Source organism: Dioscorea cayenensis, chromosome 16 (genome assembly GCF_009730915.1).
Source record: "Dioscorea cayenensis subsp. rotundata cultivar TDr96_F1 chromosome 16, TDr96_F1_v2_PseudoChromosome.rev07_lg8_w22 25.fasta, whole genome shotgun sequence".
Lineage (NCBI taxonomy): Eukaryota > Viridiplantae > Streptophyta > Magnoliopsida > Dioscoreales > Dioscoreaceae > Dioscorea > Dioscorea cayenensis.
In genome coordinates, this window is record NC_052486.1 from 19,706,419 (window position 1) to 19,727,003 (window position 20,585).

At 35.5% G+C, this 20,585-nt stretch overlaps 3 protein-coding genes across 3 annotated transcripts; 1 reads left to right on the plus strand and 2 right to left on the minus strand.

Moving 5' to 3' along the window:
- The first annotated feature begins 2,518 nt into the window (after nt 1–2,518).
- On the plus strand, nt 2,519–6,382 carry LOC120279532 (protein CHAPERONE-LIKE PROTEIN OF POR1, chloroplastic). Its single transcript, XM_039286456.1, has 5 exons — nt 2,519–2,560; nt 3,640–3,922; nt 4,039–4,142; nt 5,487–5,931; nt 6,047–6,382. Exons 2-5 carry the CDS (start codon nt 3,771–3,773, stop codon nt 6,195–6,197), a joined length of 852 nt encoding a protein of 283 aa, XP_039142390.1. The 5' UTR covers nt 2,519–2,560; nt 3,640–3,770; the 3' UTR covers nt 6,198–6,382.
- A 1,760-nt stretch (nt 6,383–8,142) lies between these two features.
- On the minus strand, nt 8,143–8,829 carry LOC120278605 (heterodimeric geranylgeranyl pyrophosphate synthase small subunit, chloroplastic-like). The gene has a single exon (XM_039285348.1). It carries the CDS (start codon nt 8,827–8,829, stop codon nt 8,143–8,145), a length of 687 nt encoding a protein of 228 aa, XP_039141282.1.
- A 4,215-nt stretch (nt 8,830–13,044) lies between these two features.
- On the minus strand, nt 13,045–14,921 carry LOC120279505. Its single transcript, XM_039286438.1, has 2 exons — nt 14,624–14,921; nt 13,045–13,569 (listed from the first exon to the last, which is right to left on the minus strand). The coding sequence occupies exons 1-2, from the start codon at nt 14,858–14,860 to the stop codon at nt 13,045–13,047; spliced, it is 762 nt and encodes a 253-aa protein (XP_039142372.1). The 5' UTR covers nt 14,861–14,921.
- Between the last annotated feature and the right edge of the window lie 5,664 nt (nt 14,922–20,585).

A 20,585-nucleotide genomic window follows, 5' to 3' on the forward strand; every position in this document is an offset into this window, starting at 1 on the left:
ATTGCTTCAACCTTCAAGGCTATATCTTCTATTCTTCTTTCGGGATTGAGGTTCATCTCATATGCTTGCAAAGACCCCATCAGCTCGTCTAGTTTCATAGTTGAGATGTCTCTTGCTTCTTCTATTGCTGAGATTTTTGCATTAAATCTTCTTGGGAGAGATCTAAGTGTTTTCCGGACTAGCTTCTTATCTGAATACTCCTTACGAAATGGTAGGCTTGATTTTGCAATGTCCATCAATTTGGCGTTGAACATGGCTATCGCCCTCATCTTCTCCCATCCCCGAGATTTTCGAACATAGTTGTTAACATTTCGAAGTTTGGATTCTCTTACCAAGTTGGTACCTTCATGTATGGTTTGAAGAATCTTCCAAGCTTTCTTGGCACTCTCGCATGTTGCAATATACTTGAACCGGGTTCTCATCAACACTCCCCAAAAATCGTGCGATTGAGAGCTTTTCCATTAGCATTAGCTGCGCATGTCTTCGATACTCCAATGACTTTTTCTTCTTCATGATCACGCTCTCGCCTTCATCAACTAGAGTAGGAGGAGACCATCCTTCTTCACAACAATCCATGCACTCTCATCAATGGACTTGATAAACGCCTTCATGCGGCTCTTCCAATATGGATAGTTGGATCCATTTAGCAACGCGGGTCGGTGACGGAAGCTCCTTCTTTTCCGCCCCATCAATGGAACTTGTTAGGACCTCGCCGACTTTTGAAACCAAAAGTGAAAACGCGACCAAATCTCCGATACCACTTGTTAGTTCCTCCGGTGTGGTTTGTGGGTATTAAGTAACACTTAAGCACTCATGAAGTCTCATGCACAAACCAATAAAGAAAAACACACAAACAAAACACAGGAGACACACAACGTTGGTAACCCGGCTCGGCATCCACTGCGCCTACGTCCCTGGGGCCAAGCCCGGGAGATAAACAATCCACTAAAAGAGGTAAAAATAGATTAGTACAAACACTTGTCACTCACACTCAATAATAAAGATCACTACCCCTCTCAGATTGTTTAGTGCTCTACACACTCACCTCAAAGAGTCACCAAGAGTCACATCCTACAATCTACTGAGCAAGAGTAGCTTATATAGGACGCCTCAACGTCCCCAAATATAAGCACATACCTCTTTTTAGAATCTCCGCGCTACTAATTTAAAAACTCGGCTGAATTAGTCAGTAATTCTCGTTGTAAATACGAATCGCAACATGGTCTCGATCAGCGACTTGATCGGAAGTTCGTTACGCTGCATGGACGACCTCAAGACCCATCAACCTCCCTGGTCATGCTTAGTCCGGAAGTGACGCGACCGAAATCTCCCTGATCCCGATCGGCTCTAACCAGCCTACTCCTCGCTCCTCATCACGTAGTCCCTCGCAGTGGGCGCACGTCCTTGTGCGTCTTCCATGAACTTGCCAAACTTAGTCTTCAATCTTCCAAGTTTGGTCTTCGAAAGATTCTCCAAACTTGATCTTCAATTCACCCAAGTTTGGTCCTCAAATCTTGCCTCCACTAGATCTTCAATCAATCAATTCAATCATCAAGGGATTCTTGCAAATCATATCTTCAAATTCTTCATTCACACCATGAATAGATCTTTCTTTAATTAAGCTCCACCACATTTAGTCTTCAATCAAATCATCTAAATATGGTCTCGATATGATCTTGTCTTTCAAAATGTAATGCATTGCAAAAATAACTCCACCCTAAGATCTTTAAGATAGCTTCACCCATGATCTTCGAGATATTTGGCTCCATGTTAGAGATTTACTCAAAAATAGCTCCATCAAGATCTTCAAGATGTTTTGCCTTTGCACTCCAAGTCTCCTTGCATGCGTACTCATGTCTGCACACATCATCGATTATGCTTTGTCACCTTGGTTGCCACGTCACTTGGTCTAGGTGTCAAATCATGCCAATAAATAGTGCGATTGCACTAATAGACCCAAAGTCGAATCCCTGAGTTGACAAAACTATTGCAATACTGTGCCTAATGCACCATCGTACCTGCCTGATGTCCCTTGACACTCCTTTATGGGTAGCGTTTGTCACCCTTTAGTCAAAAAAGCAAGGTATGGTAACTCATTTTTCTCCAAGTGAGAGATTGAGAGTTTAATTCCCTCTCAAAATAATTGTTAAGGGTTGTGACTTATTCACATTTATCAAACATTAAAATAAAATCCTCGCCTTCTTCCAATCTATTTTTTTTTTAAAATGACTCTGAGTAATTTATTTTAAGAAAAGAAAAAATATTTTGAGAATTTTTTTTCTCTCGTTGATTTTCTCAACCCATAAAATTTACACACAAATAAAATTTTTATGAAAAAATGCCGCGGAAATTTTTTTTTTTAAAAAAATTGACCTAAAAGAAACGTGGAAATTATAATTGAAAATTTATGTAATGGACCTTCAAATTGGGCCTGAGACAAAAGCCCGAAGAACTTAGTTTCGGATCCGGATCTCTTTTATAAGATCCGATATCCCAAACCCGAAATCATCCTAAAACCCTCCCACCTTCTCTATCCTCAAGAGCCGACGGAGAAGATGAGGTATGCTTCAAACCCTTTCTTGAATTTTGCTCAAATTTTGCTTCTTTTAATCCGATTTATTTCTCTCATAATGATTCTTGTTGTTTTCTGTATCTAAATTCCCTTTTTTTGATAGTATAATTCTAGCTAGGGATGTGGATTTTAGGCAAATGTCTGCCTTTTTATTGTGGAAATTTCTAGCATTTTAAGTAGTGTTTAAATTGATTTTTTTTTTTCTGTAAATTCTCTTCAAAATGGAATTTTTTTTGTGGTTACTGGTGTTTTCATTTTGGTTGATGTGTTTAGGAATTTGTGGAAATTGGAAGTTGAAGTTTGAGTAGTTGTTTAGTTATGATTGTATAAATTTTTTGGCATTAGGCATGCCATCATATGCTTGTGTTTTTTAGTATGAATGAGGTGTACAACAAGAGGGTTAGGAAACTTATTTTGCATAAAGTTCTTGCTAGAGGAGAAATTATTTTAGGGAAGTTGTTGATCTACATGGGGTGATATGGGATGTTTTTTTTTTTCTTTGATCCATTAGTTTTTTAGGAGTCACAGGCTTTAAACTAGTTTGGAATGAGGTAATAAGAGCTTTATAAGGGGTAGACCTCCCCCCAACTGGTTTTTTTTTCATACGTAAATATTTTTGAACTTAAAACCACTCACTTAAGAAACCTGAGTCTCTATTATTTGGACTAACCCCTTTTTGTGATATGGGGGTATTTTATTTGGGCAGAAATAAATAGGAAAAGGAATTTTAAATTCTGTTTGCTATCTTGCCAACTTAGCTAAGATGACGATGTGTTTACTTGTGGCATTAGAAAGCCTTCTCTTTGTTGTGTCATGTGCACAATATATTTGATTTTATTACATCAAATTTTTTATTTTTTTTGTTAGTTTTAATTGGCTTGCTTACTCTGTAATAAGGGCGGAAAAGTGGTAGTTGGTTAGGAGTTGAATCCAGTACCCTTTTCACATCTATGCTCTTAGAATTTACTGATTTTTTTATATGAAAGGATTTTTTCCTACTGTTCTATCAATTGTCTTGTCTTTGAATTTTGCAGTGATATTTTCTGAACTTTCTCTTGCATGTGCAGGTTTCAAACTTCGGCTTCTGTGAAACTGTAACATTATTGTGATCAGAGTTATGATATCTATACTGACTTTTTAGTCCATCTCATAACTCATAAATATCAACATTGCACCCTTGGCTTAACGATACATCAAGATGTCTGTATTGACATGTCATTCCACTAGGATTTCTAGTTGTACATTGCCAGCAACAAAAAGAATTTCCAATTCAGCTTGCTTATCTTCCTTGGCATCAAGTTTTAATGGGAACTTAAAGCGGAAGTTGAAAATTGCCTCTTTCACCCACTTGTAAGGATTTACATTTCAAAACTTCTTTGTGTATCCCTGTTTCTGTATTCCTGTTTAGTAATTTCTCTGGTTTGGTACTTGAAATATTTCATTGATGCTAATATTCTGATCTTCAGAACATATGGCTATGGTTCAGTGCATAAATATTCATTTGGAAGAACTAGCAGAAGCAAGGGCCAGATTTTTGCTTCATTTGGTGATATGGCAGGTGATTCAACAGGTATATAGTCTCTTGCACTTTCTTGAGGGCTAAGTTGCCATCTGCATTTTTCCCCTACATGTTATATTCAATATGCTGTAAAAAATTGCAAACATAATTAGGGGGTGCTATTTTTCATGAGTAAACAAGCACTTATATTATTATTGTTATATTTACAGTTCACACTTCATACTTTTTATTAAAGAGTGGATGCAATCTTCAAGATACAATCATGTACCACCTTCAAACATATTATATGTTGCACACATTATATTCTTTGGCCCGTGAAAGAAACCTCTAGAAATCAGAAAAATAAATGGAGTTTGACCAAGATAATTCTTGCTAACAAAGGAAAAATGTCATTTCTATGTTGGAAGTTTGACCAAGGAACATTGTATTGTAGCAATACGAAGACACTGTGTATGGGGATGGTTGTCACAACTGTAAACCTGTGCAATATTGGACCATGGTTGCCAAATTAATCAATATCAGCCATGTTTTATTCTTAGTATTAAATGAAAACCATCCATACTTCCATAGTCTCTTCTTTAGTCATAGAAGATCCTTCAAACTGTTGGCAAACTGAAAAAACAGAGGAATTTTCAGTGTCAGAAATTTTTTTAAAGATAATTCCCCCTGTTTGTATATGGAGTAATGACCTCCTGAGTAAATACCGACTTAATGTAGTTTTTGTTAATAAACAACCTTCTCTTAGTCTGAGAACAATTCTGTGGATGGGGGTTAGTAAGGAGATAATTTGGAACTAGTTTGGATTTTAAAAAAAAAAAAAAAAAAGATAACAAATGGCTGCAATGTACACCATTCGAAACCTTGAGATGTGAATAATGTTGCTATGCATTTTGTTGATGTAAAGTCATTAGTTTCACACAATTACTTATGGCAATCTATTGCAGCCTTATGTTTGAAGAAAAAAGAAAAGAGAAGATGAACTTGGTCCATTGTTCACAGCATTTTGGTGGTGTTTAAAACTTTAAATGACTGTCAAATAATGAGACCATGGGTTTCATGATGATATAAATTTTTGCATAAGTATAAAATTAGAAATACTGTCTTAAGGTGGCCATGTCCATCTGGTCAGGTCAAAGAATGGTAAAGTGGTTTTCAGTTAAAAAGGATTTTGTTTATGTGTTAGGTATCTCAACCTCACAATAGAATGGTCCATATGGATTACAATTTGCTCTGAAGCATTGTTACCTCAGCCTAACATCCCAGGAAAATTGGAATGATAAGTTAGGTGTGATTGAAACCACTTATGCTGTCTTGGTTTAATGCGCTTATGCCAGGACATATGCGGTTATTAACTCTTTCCGTCAATATTCTTCCTGATCTTCTTCAGTGTTCTAGTTATTTTCCCCAGGATTAATGTGAAGGACCCCTACAAGCGTCTTGGAATCAGCAGGGAGGCATCTGAAGAAGAAATCCAAGCTGCAAGAAACTTTTTGATAAATCAATATGCTGGACATAAACCAAGTGTTGATGCAATTGAATCTGCTCATGACAAGATAATTATGCAGAGCTTTTATGAGCGAAAAAACCCAAAAATCAACTTGAAGAAAAAGTTCAGAGAAGCTAGTCAATCACGTATTGTTAGGGCTGTAACAAGTAGGTTTGAATCTCCGGCGACAAACTTCATAATAAAGACTGCTGTTGCATTCTTGGTGCTCGGAGCTCTCACTGTTCTATTTCCAACCGAAGAAGGGCCAACACTTCAAGTTGCCATTTCTCTTGTACTCTCCATATATTTCATTTATCAGAGGCTTAAGGGTCGAGTCCGAGCACTTCTATATGGGTATTCATATTTAATCTTGTATTCACGTATTAATACATGATGTTTTCAAGAATTTACTGTTTTCTTGTGTGTATTGGTGGAGTGTTACAGTGACGATGATGCTGATGTCTTGCAGGATTGGCGCATTTTTTGGATCATGGCTTGTAGGCACATTCCTTATGGTGTCTGTAATCCCACCTCTACTTAAAGGACCAAGAAGCTTCGAAGTGACCACGTCCCTCATAAGCTACATTCTTCTTTGGGTTTCTTCAACTTACTTGAAGTAATTCTTCCGATCATACACCGCGGACCTTATTTCTGAATTTCTGAAAGTTTTGCATGAATGTGTGCTGCTTTTCAGTTTTGTTGCCTTTATGATACTGCAAATTTTTTGGGAGAAAACATGCATGTGGTGGCACAACTTGTTCTTTATATCAAAGACAGATTATTGAATCTAATTCTTTGCTTGATCTTTGTCCATTATAATAATATTACGGTTTAATTGCTGTACAGGTCCCTGTAATTATGTACTTTCTGTCATTTTAGTATTTGTAATATTTTTTAAGTACAATTAAGTCCTCATATTTAGTCGAATTTGGTCATTTTTAGTCCGCGGTGTAGATGGACAAGTGTAAATTGCAAGAATTTAATTGTACTTAAAAATATTACCGTGGACTAGAACGATCCAACCCAATCAAATATGAAGACTTAATTGTATCTACTAAAAAGTCAAAAAGGATATAATTATAGGGATCTGTACGGCTATTGAATTTATAACTTTATCTATTGTGTTTACTGGTCTATTGAATTTGATTTTTGTGATGAATTGTCTCAATTGGATATCATTTGTGGTTTGAGTCTCATTGTAATAATCTCATGTGTTTCATGTGCTCCTGCTTCTCATGCGTTGTTTTGCTGCTTTGTCTCTTTGCAAAATCTCAAAGGTTTCCAAGGTTAGTTTTTCCTTGTGATTTCCATGTCTATATCATTGAGAAGTCGTTTTTTCTCTTCTCTTTTCTTTTCCGTTAGGAGAGGGGGCCTTGATTTGTTAGGGCTTCAAAATTTATGTTTTTTTTTAAAGTTATATTTAGAATTTTTATTTATTAATATTGTTTTATTTACATGATCATATTTGTTAAGAATTTTAACCTTTTTTTATGTAAAATATATTTTATTTAATTGGTTTATGGCTGGGGCAGCATGAATTTTTGGGGGCCGTGATTCATGATTTTATAAAAAAAAATAATAATTTAAAATACTTATTTATTTATTTATTATTTTATCAACATAATTGGTAAGAATTTTATTTTATTTTTTAATATAAAATTTTGATTTATCTTATATGTCTGTGATCTATATTTTTTATTTTTATTATATAATTTGTTATTTAATAAGAATTATCTAAATTTTTTTTTTTAAGTTTGCCTAGTGGCCCTGGAGGGGACACAATTACCCCTTGACTATACAAAATGTTAATTTTGGTCTCTGAATTGCAATGTGTGGTCTATGATATGGTCTGTTGATTCTTAATTTGTTAGGCCAAATATAATTTTTAATAAATTACATGATGACTCTATTAAGTTCATTTTTCCAAGTTTTTATAACTTAAATCTAGTTTAGAAAGTTTTATATCCTAAATTAACTCAAATTTTATTTTTGCATAAATAATTAATTGTCAATATTAATTAATAATTGCACCATATTTAATTACTTATTTTTTTTGTCTGTGAAAAAAAATGAATCCAAGTTATTCCAAGGACAGGAAGCATCAATCATTTACAAAGTAAATTAAAAATATTATCAAAAATAAATAAAAATACAAAGTAAAGTAAAAGATTAAAAAATAAAAATAAAAATTCTTTCCACCCTAGATTCCTTCTCTTTTTCTTTTTCTTTTTTTGTCTTTTATAATAGTGAGCAACCTCATGGTATCATACTACTATTACTAATAATAATAATAATATTATCATGAAACAGGTTCAATCAACTTACGCATAGGAGAGCATAGGTGCTTGAAGTATTACCTCCGCGTGCAATTATGTAAAAAAAATATATAATAATAATAATAATAATTTGGCAATCCTCTTGTTGTAAAGATGGTATTTTTTAATACAGTAAAAAAAAATATAAATATTTTCCAAAAAATCAAAAACCCAAAACCCAAACTTTCCTATCAATATTCATCACAAGCAATAAAACTTCATCCATCATGAATCATCTCAGCTACCTTCATTAAAGCTCCACTTGACCGGAGATCCTGCCGCCGCCGCCGCCGCCGGCGGCAACTGTTTGACCAGTCAAACAAAATTCAAGTAGGTCCCACAAGCTCTTCCTTCTCTCAAAGTCAAACACCTCCAACTCCTCCACCACCTTCATCTTCAACCTCTCAACCCTTTCCAACCCTTTCCCACTCTTCACAACTTCACTAATGGCTCCTAAATACATCCCCACTCTCCTCCCCTTCTCCACCATCTCTTCTCCTCCTCCTCCTCCTCCTCCCACCATTACTCCACAAGCTCCACCACAACCACACAACCTCTCCTCCACTCTCTCCTTCCAAACCAACTCCTTATCTATACCTCCTTCCACCCTCCCTAACTGCCCTTCAATGATCCCTCCCATCATCTCCACCATCTCCATCACCACCTTCACTCCAACCTCTGGCTCTACCTCCTTGTTCCTTGCTACAATCTCAAAGCCAAGTGGGAAAATTCCATCTCCGGTGAGAAGCTCAACTCCGGGAGAGTATGTACGAGGAGAAGAAGAAGTAGTAGTAGTAGTAGTTAAGTCAAGGCCAATTAAACGGCCATGTGCCCATGCAGCTGTGTGCATGAGATGAAGGGCAGATGCCACATCTAGTGCTACGTCACGGCCGCCGCCGACGAGGTCGGAAGCGGCGAGGCAGACGTAAGGGGCCATGGTGGTTGGGGCGGAGGAGAGTAGGTGGTGCATGGGGTTTGTGACTTCTAAGGGTGGTGTTTTGGGGATGGAGTTGTGGAGGTGGGTTTTGAGGTCTTTTTGCATGGATTTGAAGAGGTGGTGTTGAGGGGGGTGGTGGTGGAGCAAGGTGGAGGTGATGGTGGTGGTGGATTTGAGGGTTTTGGGGTTTGTAGGGGTGTGTGGGAGGAGAAGGAGAAGGTGGTGAGTTGAGGACATTGAGAAGTTTGGGAGGTTGAGGATAGGGAGGATGAAGTGGTGTTCAATGGTTTGAAGGTCGATCTCCTTATTCGTCTATTTATATTTGGTTTTATTTATTTATTTATTTATTTATTGTAGTAATTACTAATTTTTATATATGTATATATCTTGGTTAGGAAAAAAATCTCTGTCACTGCACGTGCTAGCAATTAGGAGTACTTCATTATCCTCTCAGTTTAAAGATTTTTTTTTTCCCCCAAAAGCCACAATTGGTATGTTACGTACCGATATAAAATTAATTGTCTAACATGTGAACTCTATAAATAAATAAATAAAAGATTTGAACTGTGAGCTTACACCCATTCATAATCAATGACTTGTTATCATTATTGTTTCTAATGAACCTTGAACTTGAGATATTTTGAATGTTTCATCTTATTTTCAGCAATAAGACCAAGTATCGGTAAGTTATTAACCTTTTTTGTTTAAATATAAACCTTCACACAATTTTTAATTTAATTTTTTTAATACAAAAAATAAGTGTTATATATATATATATTAGAATTGAACATACAAACCAAAAATTGATCATTCGACCGGTATACTTTCACTTAATAACACGAGATTTATACAACAACCCCGCACTCACAATCAGAGACCCATTGCTGTCACTGCACCTAACAATAATTGAATTCTAGACTTTTTAAATGTTTTACATTCATTTTTTGCAATGAGGTCAATTCTGTTATATTATAAATTTTTTGGTAATTTTAATTTAAAAAAAAAGTAAAAAATTAATTATGAGTATTTATTAAAAAAAAGTAATCATATTATTTGGTATTGTTAGTGAGACTAAAGACTTGCAAAAAAGAAAAGGAGTTCATTTTAACTTTTAAATGAATTTACTTAGACTTTCCCTATTGACTAATTGACTGGATGAAGTAAAACAAAGAAATTAATATGTCTCATATCTTAAAATGAGGCTAATAAAAAAAAGATTTTAATAAATGTTGACATGTTATGCAAACCAAATCAATGGTTGGTTTATCTACATCATTTGAGGACGTACACAGATGTATTATTCACTGGAGATGTTTACTGACAAATATTAAATTATTATCTAACAATTAATATTATTTATATAGACATTAATGTGTATGATGACATTATTGTATCAATTTAATACTATATATAAATAAATTATAGTTACTAAATCAAATCTACCGATTACATCTAACGATTATTGTGAATGTTTCCACATGATGGGCTCTCATGTATGTATATATAAATTTTATATATATATATATATATATGGGATTACATCTTCTAGGGACGTCCCCAGAATCCATATCTGGGGACGTCCCTAGGAGCCGTTGGATCATTTGATCCAACGGCTCCTGTAATATCCCAAAAAAACAAAATGGAATGGAACTTCACCAAAACCTGGCTCTTAGATCTCTCCGCAAGCGCCTCCACCAGCGGACCTCATCAACTACTCCCACCGTCTCCACAACCGTCTCCACCAACGTCTTCTATCGTCTCCACCAGCGCCTCCATCAACGCCTCCCATCGTCTCCACCAACGGCTCCACCAGCATCCACTGTCTTCGCCTCCACCAACGCGGCCTCCCCGTCATCTGCGTACTCAACGCTAGCCTGCCTCCTCGTCTCCACCAGCGCCTCCACCCCCATCTTTTGCCTCCACCAACGCCTTCTCCGGTGTCAAGGTTTAGATCCATCTCTCTATAGATCAACCAATATCTTTTTTTGTTGTTCTTCTTTCTCCGAACAATTGCTTTCGATTGATTTGGGTGAAATGTTGTTAATTTTGAGATGGAATAATATTTCATTTGATTCGGTGTTGACTGAAAGGTTTATCCTGAAAATCAGGATGTTATTAGATGGAGATTGTTGCTATAAAGATGGGCTTTATTTATTTTTCTATTTATTTTTTGGTTAGTTTGTTGATGCATTTGTTTATTAACTCAGAGTTTGAATTTTGTTTTATAAAAAACAAAAATTGGATACATATTTATTTTGATGCATTTGTTTGAATTTTGATGCATTCTTTCACAGTGCCTTTGGATCATCAAAGGAATTAAAGACATATTTATGCAAATATAATCTTTAATATCATCAAAGGACTATATTTCTCCTTTTTGTAATATTCATTGGGTGATGTACAATGGATTTTATAGTTTGTTCATCCTGATAGAGATATGTAAATATTCTTTTTCATTGCAAACACACTCACCAATAGCATACTTTAATTTGAAAGACCTTACTATCAATTCCACTTTGTTTGATTCTTGCAGTAAAAGGAGCGAAGAATAGTTGTGATATTCTTGTATAATGCCATTCCCTTAAAGTTGGTTGTATTTCTGTTCCTTCAAAGTTGCAAAGTTGAAATATGATGGTTAACATTTATGAAAATTACATGTGGATAGTTTATGGGAAGAGGGGTTGCATTTTGTTTATTATTGCTTGCACTTGGGTTAAATGAGGATGAAGTTGATCATTTACAAGATTTGATTTGTCATTTCCAGGGCTTGAGAGAAAATCTCCCATTTTGGATGTTGCCCTCCTTCAGCTTCTTGGGTGGCTTAGGACTATGGCCTGAAAGACACATTAGGTGGACTTTATTACATGTCTACTCAGTTAATGAATAACTGAATCAAGATTGAATCAAGATGTGTACTAGTTGCCTGAAAGTCGTCTAAAAATGGTCATTTTGCTTGTTAAACTTTATTCAGCTGGTCATGGTTTAGGTATATAAAGATTATAGAAGTTTTTGAGATTCATGACCCAGAGCACATTGTAAATTCCAGAAAGCAATATACCAAATGCAAATTCAGCACAAATGCAAATTCAAAGTTTGACATGCATTAAAAGTTTGTATCCTTTGAGAAGTTTTTCACAAAATTATCTCAAGACATCTTCAGGACAAATGCAAATTCAAGAACACAAACATACGTTGTAAACCATTGCCGCACAGGATTCAATATGCCAAAACCATTCAATGGGTCAACTAACTCCGAAATAATACATCCATCAAAAATATTGTAAAACATGGATTATGTTCAAGTTCCATTCTATATCAGAATAAATGTACAAGAAAAGATTTCAGCACAAGCACTCACAGGAGGAAAATACACACAGTGCTTCTATCAAATGGTTAATGAATACCTGTTAGTATATACAACTAAAAAACATCTTTAAAGGTAACCATGCAAATAATTTTGTTTCAAAAAATAATACAAGAATTTTTTTGACAAAAGAAAAAAATTGCATATTAAAAAGGGTGCAGGTTCAACATCCATTAATAGAAGTAAAGCCGAAAACACCATAACAATTGACCAATATTGTGGCTTGAAATAGTTGTTCTTTCTTGTAGCTCAGGGTTGACTGTGTTCACAAATAAAAAAAGTTTCATTAGTAAATGATTGCAAATAAGAATCTAAATGACACAACACTTAAAAAAAACCAACTTACCAGATGTGCATGTGGTCATGTAATGACCCTTTTCCCCACATCTACTACAAGTCCTTTTCCTCTTGACTGATAATTGAAGGTCAATTCCAGATTTAATCCTTGTATTTACTCTTGGCCGCCCTTTGCTCTTGACAGGTTTTGGATCAAGAATGCTAATGTGTGACCCATAAACATCATTATCACATGAGAAGGTAGGCAAAGAACATGAACCAATAACCTCTTGATTTTCCTCATTTTGCTTGGTGCGCAATGTATGCTCTGGTGCATTTGACTTTTCAGTAACCATTTCAAATATGTCATTTAGCTTAGGCATAATTTTCTCATACATGTCTAGAGATGATATACTCTGTGCAATACGAAAACACATATTTTGTGCACTCCACTTCATCAATGGTGTAAAAGGCATTGTTGTGGGTCTCAACCATCATAACACTTGGCTGATACCTTGCATCCATACTCCAACGACGTAGAATATATTTTTTTGGGAATCTTGGCACCTCCTTTTTTAAAATATTTTCAATATGTGGCAACACAACACGCCCTCTCTCTCAAACTTCTTACACGAGCACATAGCGTAAGGTTCCCCATCTTCAATACAATTTTTGCCAAATACAACAACATGATTGCAAATTGCATATTTAGCATTATCGGACCCATCTCGAATGCGTTCAGCAAGCATACTATCACTTTCTTGCATAATCCACGTGACCTCTCGAATGCGTTCACCATCTCGAATGCGTTCAGCAAGCATACCTTTTCTTACCCCAAAACCTCTGGACTTTGCATAATCCAAGTAATATTGAAATGCTTCCTCCTCATCCTCAAACTCCATACCAACAAATGGGATTTTTGCTAATTGTTGTCCATCTCTAGACTTTGGACTCATTGCCAATTCTTGAACATCTTGTGTTGCCAAATCATCTTCATTTACAACTTGTTGGCTATCATTCTCTTGTGTTAGACCACCACGTTCTCCATTTAACCCGAGCTCATTCAAATCTATCCCATCAATGGTATCGGCCATGATATCCTATTAGGGAAACTACAACTAATTAGAATATATTAAAGCTTATAATTGAAATAAGTGGGAAATCAGATAAAGATCAACTTGAGCATCTTGAAAATCCATTGTACATCGCCCAATCAATATTACAAAAAAGAGAAATATAGTTTAAAGATCCAGTAATAAATTAAAGATTATATTTGCATAAATATGGCTTTAGAATGTTAGTTAGTAATCTTGCACAGAACCTGAGTTAGTAAACTAACAAAATCAGATGCGTGATTACTAATTTGAGACATGAGTAAAATTCCATAACTGTTTAGCTTAATTATGGTGTTTAGTATATTCTATTGGGATTGGGGACCATATTTTTACATTTAACTATATTGTAAGCTACTTCCTTAAATGGTCCAACCAATAGAGTGTTCCATGATGTTTCTTTGAGTTTATTTATTAAAGCCATTCACATACAAAATTTGATACTCATCATAATGTACTTACTTTTCCTTCAAAGCTGTATTAATTATTTGTTCTGGTTTTTGGTTAGAAAAACACCGGAACAAGTTGTACAAGTTTAATTATACTCCTTGCAAGCGCTGTTTGTTTGTTAATTGTTTTTTTCTTAATTCTTTCTAAAACCATTGTGATAGATGGTGCAAAAGTCTAAAATGAAATGATAAAGCAAAAGAAGGGAACTAGACTGATCCCTTGCTTCTAAAAGAAATTATTCCATTGACTTCATTGTTTTCCATTTTATTGTTCCACTCTTCGTCAAGCGGTGATTCTCCAATTTTTGTTTTTTATAAAACAAAATTCAAACTCTGAGTTAATAAACAAATGCATCAACAAACTAACCAAAAAATAAATAGAAAAATAAATAAAGCCCATCTTTATAGCAACAATCTCCATCTAATAACATCCTGATTTTCAGGATAAACCTTTCGTCAACACCAAATCAAATGAAATATTATTCCATCTCAAAATTAACAACATTTCACCCAAATCAATCAGAAAGCAATTGTTCAGAGAAAGAAGAACAACAAAAAGATATTGGTTGATCTATAGAGAGATGGATCTAAACCTTGACACCGGAGAAGGCGTTGGTGGAGGCAAAAGATGGGGGTGGAGGCGTTGGTGGAGACGAGGAGGAGGCAGCTAGCGTTGGTACAGACGACGGGGAGGCCGCGTTGGTGGAGGCGAAGACAGTGGATGCTGGTGGAGCCGTTGGTGGAGACGGTGGGAGTAGTTGATGAGGTGCACTGGTGGAGGCGCTTGCGGAGAGATCTAAGAGCCAGGTTTTGGTGAAGTTCCATTCCATTTTGTTTTTTTGGGATATTACAGGAGCCGTTGGATCAAATGATCCAACGGCTCCTAGGGACGTCCCCAGATATGGATTCTGGGGACGTCCCTAGAAGATGTATATATGAAGAAGAGCAAGGGGACACAATAAAACACATGGGACACATGAGCCTCTCAAGTGTGGTTGATTGTGAAAAATCCGTAAAAAGCAAGTCAGGAATAAGAATAGCTAGGTAATAGGTATTATCTAGATTTTTATTGTGATTATAGAATTTTCTTTTGAAGTTACCATTATTTAATTAAGAACATTTGTTGTATATATTTTTTATTTTATTTTTGTTGTCATTTGTCAAGTTATATATTTTGCTATATTGCAAATCATTAAATCCGTGAGATGTAAACCACTCAGAGAGTTGAGTGTTTGAGAATTTTTCCATTAAAAAAAACATTGTTGTTATTAAAAAAATAAAATATTATAACAAAAGTAAGAAAAGTTTTGATGTATTCCATTGAAGTTATGGTATATGATGAGAGAGAAACTATTCTTAGTTCTTTTTTATATAAGAAACATATTATTCATTTTTTTAACTGTTGTTAATTTTTTTTTAAAAAAAAATAATACTAACGGGTTTGGTTGAACTAGTTGAGGGTTACATCGTTTCACTCATTGAAAAAAAAACCAATATATATAAATATATATTATATAATGTAAATAAAAAAAAGAATTTTATAAATTTTAATTAATTACTATAAAATATTTATTTCAGAATATTTATTTAACTACTAATGAGTATTAGTTTATGATTCAAAACTGTATTCAAATCAGATATTTTGATGTCAAGAAAAGCACATTAGAAATATGAAGTTAGTTGAGTTCAAGTTTTGTATAATCATTTTCTTTTTATCTAATTTGCGCTGGCTCATTTAAGATACACAAATGTTGGTTTCTTAGTTGTTTAAATCATACGATTTATTTAACACTTAATATATTATGTACATTTTATTTATTTAATAATATTATTGAAATTTAAAATAAAATATGACATTATCTCAAATCCAATGTATGTTATGCATGTTATGCCATTTTCATGTGTACATTTATTAATTGTCAATCAAATTATTATAATATATACTGATATAAAAATCAACATTATCATTTATGATCCGGTGGGCCGAATTATAATTATAATATAAATTTAAATTAATTATAAAATTGATTGCATCAATCAAATTTCTGTTCACAATTAGTGTTGTAGTTTAAATGATTTAGTAATAATATATATATACCAAAGAAGGTGATAAACGTTTCAATTTAAGGAGAAGTTAATGTCTCATTTACCCTCAACTCACATTGGATCTTTTTTTAAAAAAAAATTAGATAATGGTATCATTAATCACTCAACCTGAGTGACTTTTGCACAAAACTTATATTTTTAAAATAATTTCAATTATGATTTTTATATAATATATACATGAGCACATTTATAAATTTGTTTTTTTAAAATTTTTTTAAGGGTTGCTAATTAAGTAAATGAATTGATTTGTAAGGGCAATTGGGGGGAATATGAAGAGGCCAAGAAAGCATGGATCATGGGTATCCAAGGTAGCATCATCATCAGAAGACAATGAAGAAGTTGACTTGATGGATCATTCCACCGACACAATCGTTCACATTTATAGTGAGTCCCTTCAAACTTGGTTTTTTATTCTTTATTTTTTAATATAGGAATTCTTGGGATCGAAATCTCCAACTCTTGCCACCGGCCTAATGGCCTAGTGGTACCGAGTCCCCAAGAATTTTATGGAGGTCACGTGTTTGAATCTTGCTCCACGTGATGCTTTGTGCTTGGGTGAGGGTGTATAGATCTTTGTTGAGCTTATTTCATATATATATATATATATACACATGTCCTTAAGACACGCTTGTTGTATTTCACAAAAAAATAAACTAATTCTTTTATTATCATGTGGATTTTTTTTTTTTTACAATTTTTACTTCAATTGTATTTTTTTTCCCCATTATTATTAGGGAAAATCACTGTTCACCCCTCGTCATTTTCAAAACTTCTCAAAAACCCCCTCCAACTTTTGCACACCCCGGACAACACTCCGTTATATTTTACATTCTCTTTAACCCCCCGCCGGTAAGTTGAAGTGGATCCATGATATGAAATTCCTTTTTTGCCCTTGCAAAAGGAGGGAAAAATGGCACCCAATCATATCATGTCCGAACTTTATGCATAATTTTCCAATTTTGTTTGCCTCCTGTTTGCTTTGTCTCAAACAAAGTTTAGAAGGCTCATATCTTGTTCTTCTTGTTCTTGTTCTTGTTCTTCTTTTTCTTCTTCTCATTTGGTGTACTCAATTTTAGCTTTTGCCACGCTAAAATTTGGCACGCTTCCGGTGTACTCAATTTTAGCTCTTGCCACGAGAAGGCAACCTGGGCATCCTAGACGAAAGAGGATCGAGTCGTAAGCGTCCGAGGACGGTGAGTTGCGTTGTAGCCATTGCCACGCTTCCGGTCCGCAAGTTGCGTTGTACCCATTGCCACGCTTCCGGTCACAATCGCAGATCGTGCAATGAATCTGTTGCCGAGTAGGCATTGTGTATATACTTCTTAGTATTGTTTAAATATTGAACTTTATATTTAAATACATCTGTTACCGTTTAAATATTGGCTTCTATATTTAAATTTGTTTTTTTATCGTTTAACCTATATTTTTATCCGCTTAAAATATACAACGCGATGGTGCCAGCGGTTCCCCAAGCGTAATTAATGCACGCTCGGTTACCCAAGCGTTTCCACTCCCGTCGCACATAAAAATCGGAAGCCGAAGCGGCAGCAGGCTGTTGGATTTCACAGTATAAATGGGAAGGAAGAACCATTTCGTTGAACATACTCTACTGGCGCAACCACTCCTCTTCCTCTTCCTCTTCTTCTTGTGTGATGGTCATCCTGTCGAGTCGAACATTTGGCGTTCACGACATTCGCTCCATTCAAACCACATTTTTTAGATCATAAACTTTTTACAGGATGTGTCATGATTGTTTTCCTCTTGTCATCCGTAAACAACTTGTAGGTGAAAACTTTCTTTTTCTTGCCCAAGGCGAAATGCTCGCCTTCTTTCTCTACGGGTAAGCAATGACGGAAGTGCGTTTCGCCTTGGGTCAAGAAAAGAAGGTTTCACTTACAAGTTGATTGCGGATGATTACCAAAAGAAGGTTCATCACATATCCTTTAAAAAGAACTTGATCTATAAAAAAATATGGTCCGATCGGAGGCGAGTGTTGTGGGCACCCTATTCAAAGGTATACTTGGGACGATTCGAGGTCCGTGGTGGTTACGTCGTCCGTTAAAGCGGAGAGTTTGAAGCTTAAAGCGGAGAATTTTTTGTATTGTCTTACATTCTATTTTTTTATCAGAGATTTGTATTTTAAGTAAAGGTCATTGTAATTACGCTGATATTTAATAATAAAATGAATGTTGTATTGTATTGTATTAAATGTATTTTTATCAGAGATTTGTATTTTAAGTACATTTCATTGTAATTACGTTGATACTTTATAAGAAAATGTTAAACGGAGAAAATGAAATTTAAACAGAGGAAAATAAATGAAATTTAAAGGTAATGAATGTTATCAGAGATTTGTATATTAAGTAAGTTGATATTGAATAAGAAAATGAATGTTGTATTGTATTGTCTTAAGTGAACATTCTATTTTTATCAGAGATTTGTATTTTAGGTACATTACATTGTAATTAAGTTGATATAATACAATAAGAAAATGTTAAACAGAGAAAAAAATCATGTTAAAGGGAGAAATCGATACTTAAAGCGGTATTTTTAAACGAAACTTTGTTCTTTTTAAATAGAGACTTTGTTATTTTTAAATAGAGACTTTGTTATTTTAAATAGAGAGTTTCAATACAAGCAGGACATGTTGAGTTGAGAACTTTCATTCGAGCGATGACAGTATGTCTTCCGCGCGACAGTGACATATATTTCCCTTTTTGTCCTTGGGATGGAGGAAAAAATACCGCCCAATCACATCACGTCTAGTCTAACCTCTATGCATACAAGCTATGCGGTTTTTTTGTTTGCCCTATCCGATCGTTGTTTGTTGTTTACATCTTCTTCTTCTTCTTCTTACGTCTTCTTTTTTTGTTCTTTATTTCATTTGGTTTGTATGCGATTTGGTTTTCGGCCGATATATTATGGAGAGTTTTTGTGGTATTGCTAGATTCAACGGGGAGGGAAGAGTGCTAATGTTCACCGCTCGAAGTTTCCCTTGTCAGGGTGAAGTTTATCACACCAGATGGATATAAAACGGTTTGTCCAATAGAAAACGATGTTGATTTCCAGCGGATGTGTCACGTGCACTACATCTTCAAATGCGCTGTAGTTGATCTTGTTGTCGAGACAGACAATGTGTCATTGCCAAATCCTAATGAAAATGAGTTTTACTCGTTGTAAGTTCCTTCTCTTTTATTTGATCCAGTTGTATGGGTTCATTATTGTTTAAGTATGTCAGTCACTGGTTAACATCTTGTACTATTCGTTTACGTTAATTGGTTACTGTTTAAGTATTTACGTTAACGTTTAAATGTTTGCATTATCACTTAAACATTATATTCTCCGCTTAACATATTGATCTTTTCATTTGACTGAAGTGTTGGCAGGAATTCAGATTCTGCGAGTGCTCCCGTTCATCCCCATGGTGACCCTGACGGTGTGGGATGTCTTCCTTCCTCGTCAAATCATTCTGAAGTGCTGTCGTTGGATATTGGACAACGTTTTGACGGTGTTGAACATTTCAGGGATGTACTTCGAAATCATGCAATCAAACGGAATTTTGATTTCAAATTCATAAAGAACGAAAAACATCGGGTGACTGTGGAATGCGCTGCCGATGGTTGTCGTTGGCACCTTCATGCATCAAAAGAGTATAATAAAAATACTTTCAGAATCAAGACAATCAACCCGTCACACACTTGCAGTGGTGGCATAGGTTCGGTGTCACATCCGAAAGCGTCCAAAAAATGGGTTCCCGCACGAGTGATTCAAAAGCTCAAGGACCGGCCCTTGTACAAGGCCATCGACATTCAGAAGGACATGTTGTGGGAACATGGTGTCCACATACCATACAAGTAGGCTTGGTTGGGAAAAGAGCATGCCCGGGTGGTCCTCGACGGTAGTGACATCTCCAGCTACGACTGTTTGCTTTGGTATGTGGATAAGGTGCCTGAGACAAATCCCGGCAGCGTTGCGATCGTGGAAAGAGACGGTGATCGTTTTTAAACGTGCATTCTTTTCTTTCGTAGCGTGTATTGTGGGATTCAAGAGGGCTTGCAGTCGCTCTTTGTTTCTCGATAGTACCCACCTCCTTGGAAAATATCGGGGTACACTCTCTGGGTGCCACAGGGGAAAGATGGAAACAATGGTTTTTCCACGTCGCCTTGGTATAGTCGACAGCGAGACCCGATACCAATTGGACTTGGTTCATATCTAAGTTAGGGCGATGCTTTTATACGAGGAAGGAGATTATCATGAGATAATTACCTTCGTGTCGGACGAGTCCAAGGGCCTTGTGAGCGCAATTGCGAGAGTCTTCCCTTCTTCGCCACATGCATACTCGTCTTCGACATTTGGAGGCCAATTTTATGAAAGCCAATGTCGGACTTGGGAAGGCATTGAGGTAGGAGTCTTGGTCTATATGTTTCCGCATTGCGTGGGCATCCACGG

What these genes read in the sequence shown, in the direction of transcription:
- LOC120279532 (XM_039286456.1), top strand. Translation starts at nt 3,771, where the DNA reads ATGTCTGTATTGACATGTCATTCCACTAGGATTTCTAGTTGTACATTG. An exon ending in TATGGCAGGTGATTCAACAG is followed by an intron (nt 4,143 to 5,486) that starts GTATATAGTCTC and finishes TCAGTGTTCTAG; the next exon opens with TTATTTTCCCCAGGATTAAT. An exon ending in GTCCGAGCACTTCTATATGG is followed by an intron (nt 5,932 to 6,046) that starts GTATTCATATTT and finishes GATGTCTTGCAG; the next exon opens with GATTGGCGCATTTTTTGGAT.
- LOC120278605 (XM_039285348.1), bottom strand. Translation starts at nt 8,829, where the DNA reads ATGGCCCCTTACGTCTGCCTCGCCGCTTCCGACCTCGTCGGCGGCGGC.
- LOC120279505 (XM_039286438.1), bottom strand. Translation starts at nt 14,860, where the DNA reads ATGGAATGGAACTTCACCAAAACCTGGCTCTTAGATCTCTCCGCAAGC. An exon ending in ACGCCTTCTCCGGTGTCAAG is followed by an intron (nt 13,570 to 14,623) that starts GTTTAGATCCAT and finishes TTTCCCTAATAG; the next exon opens with GATATCATGGCCGATACCAT.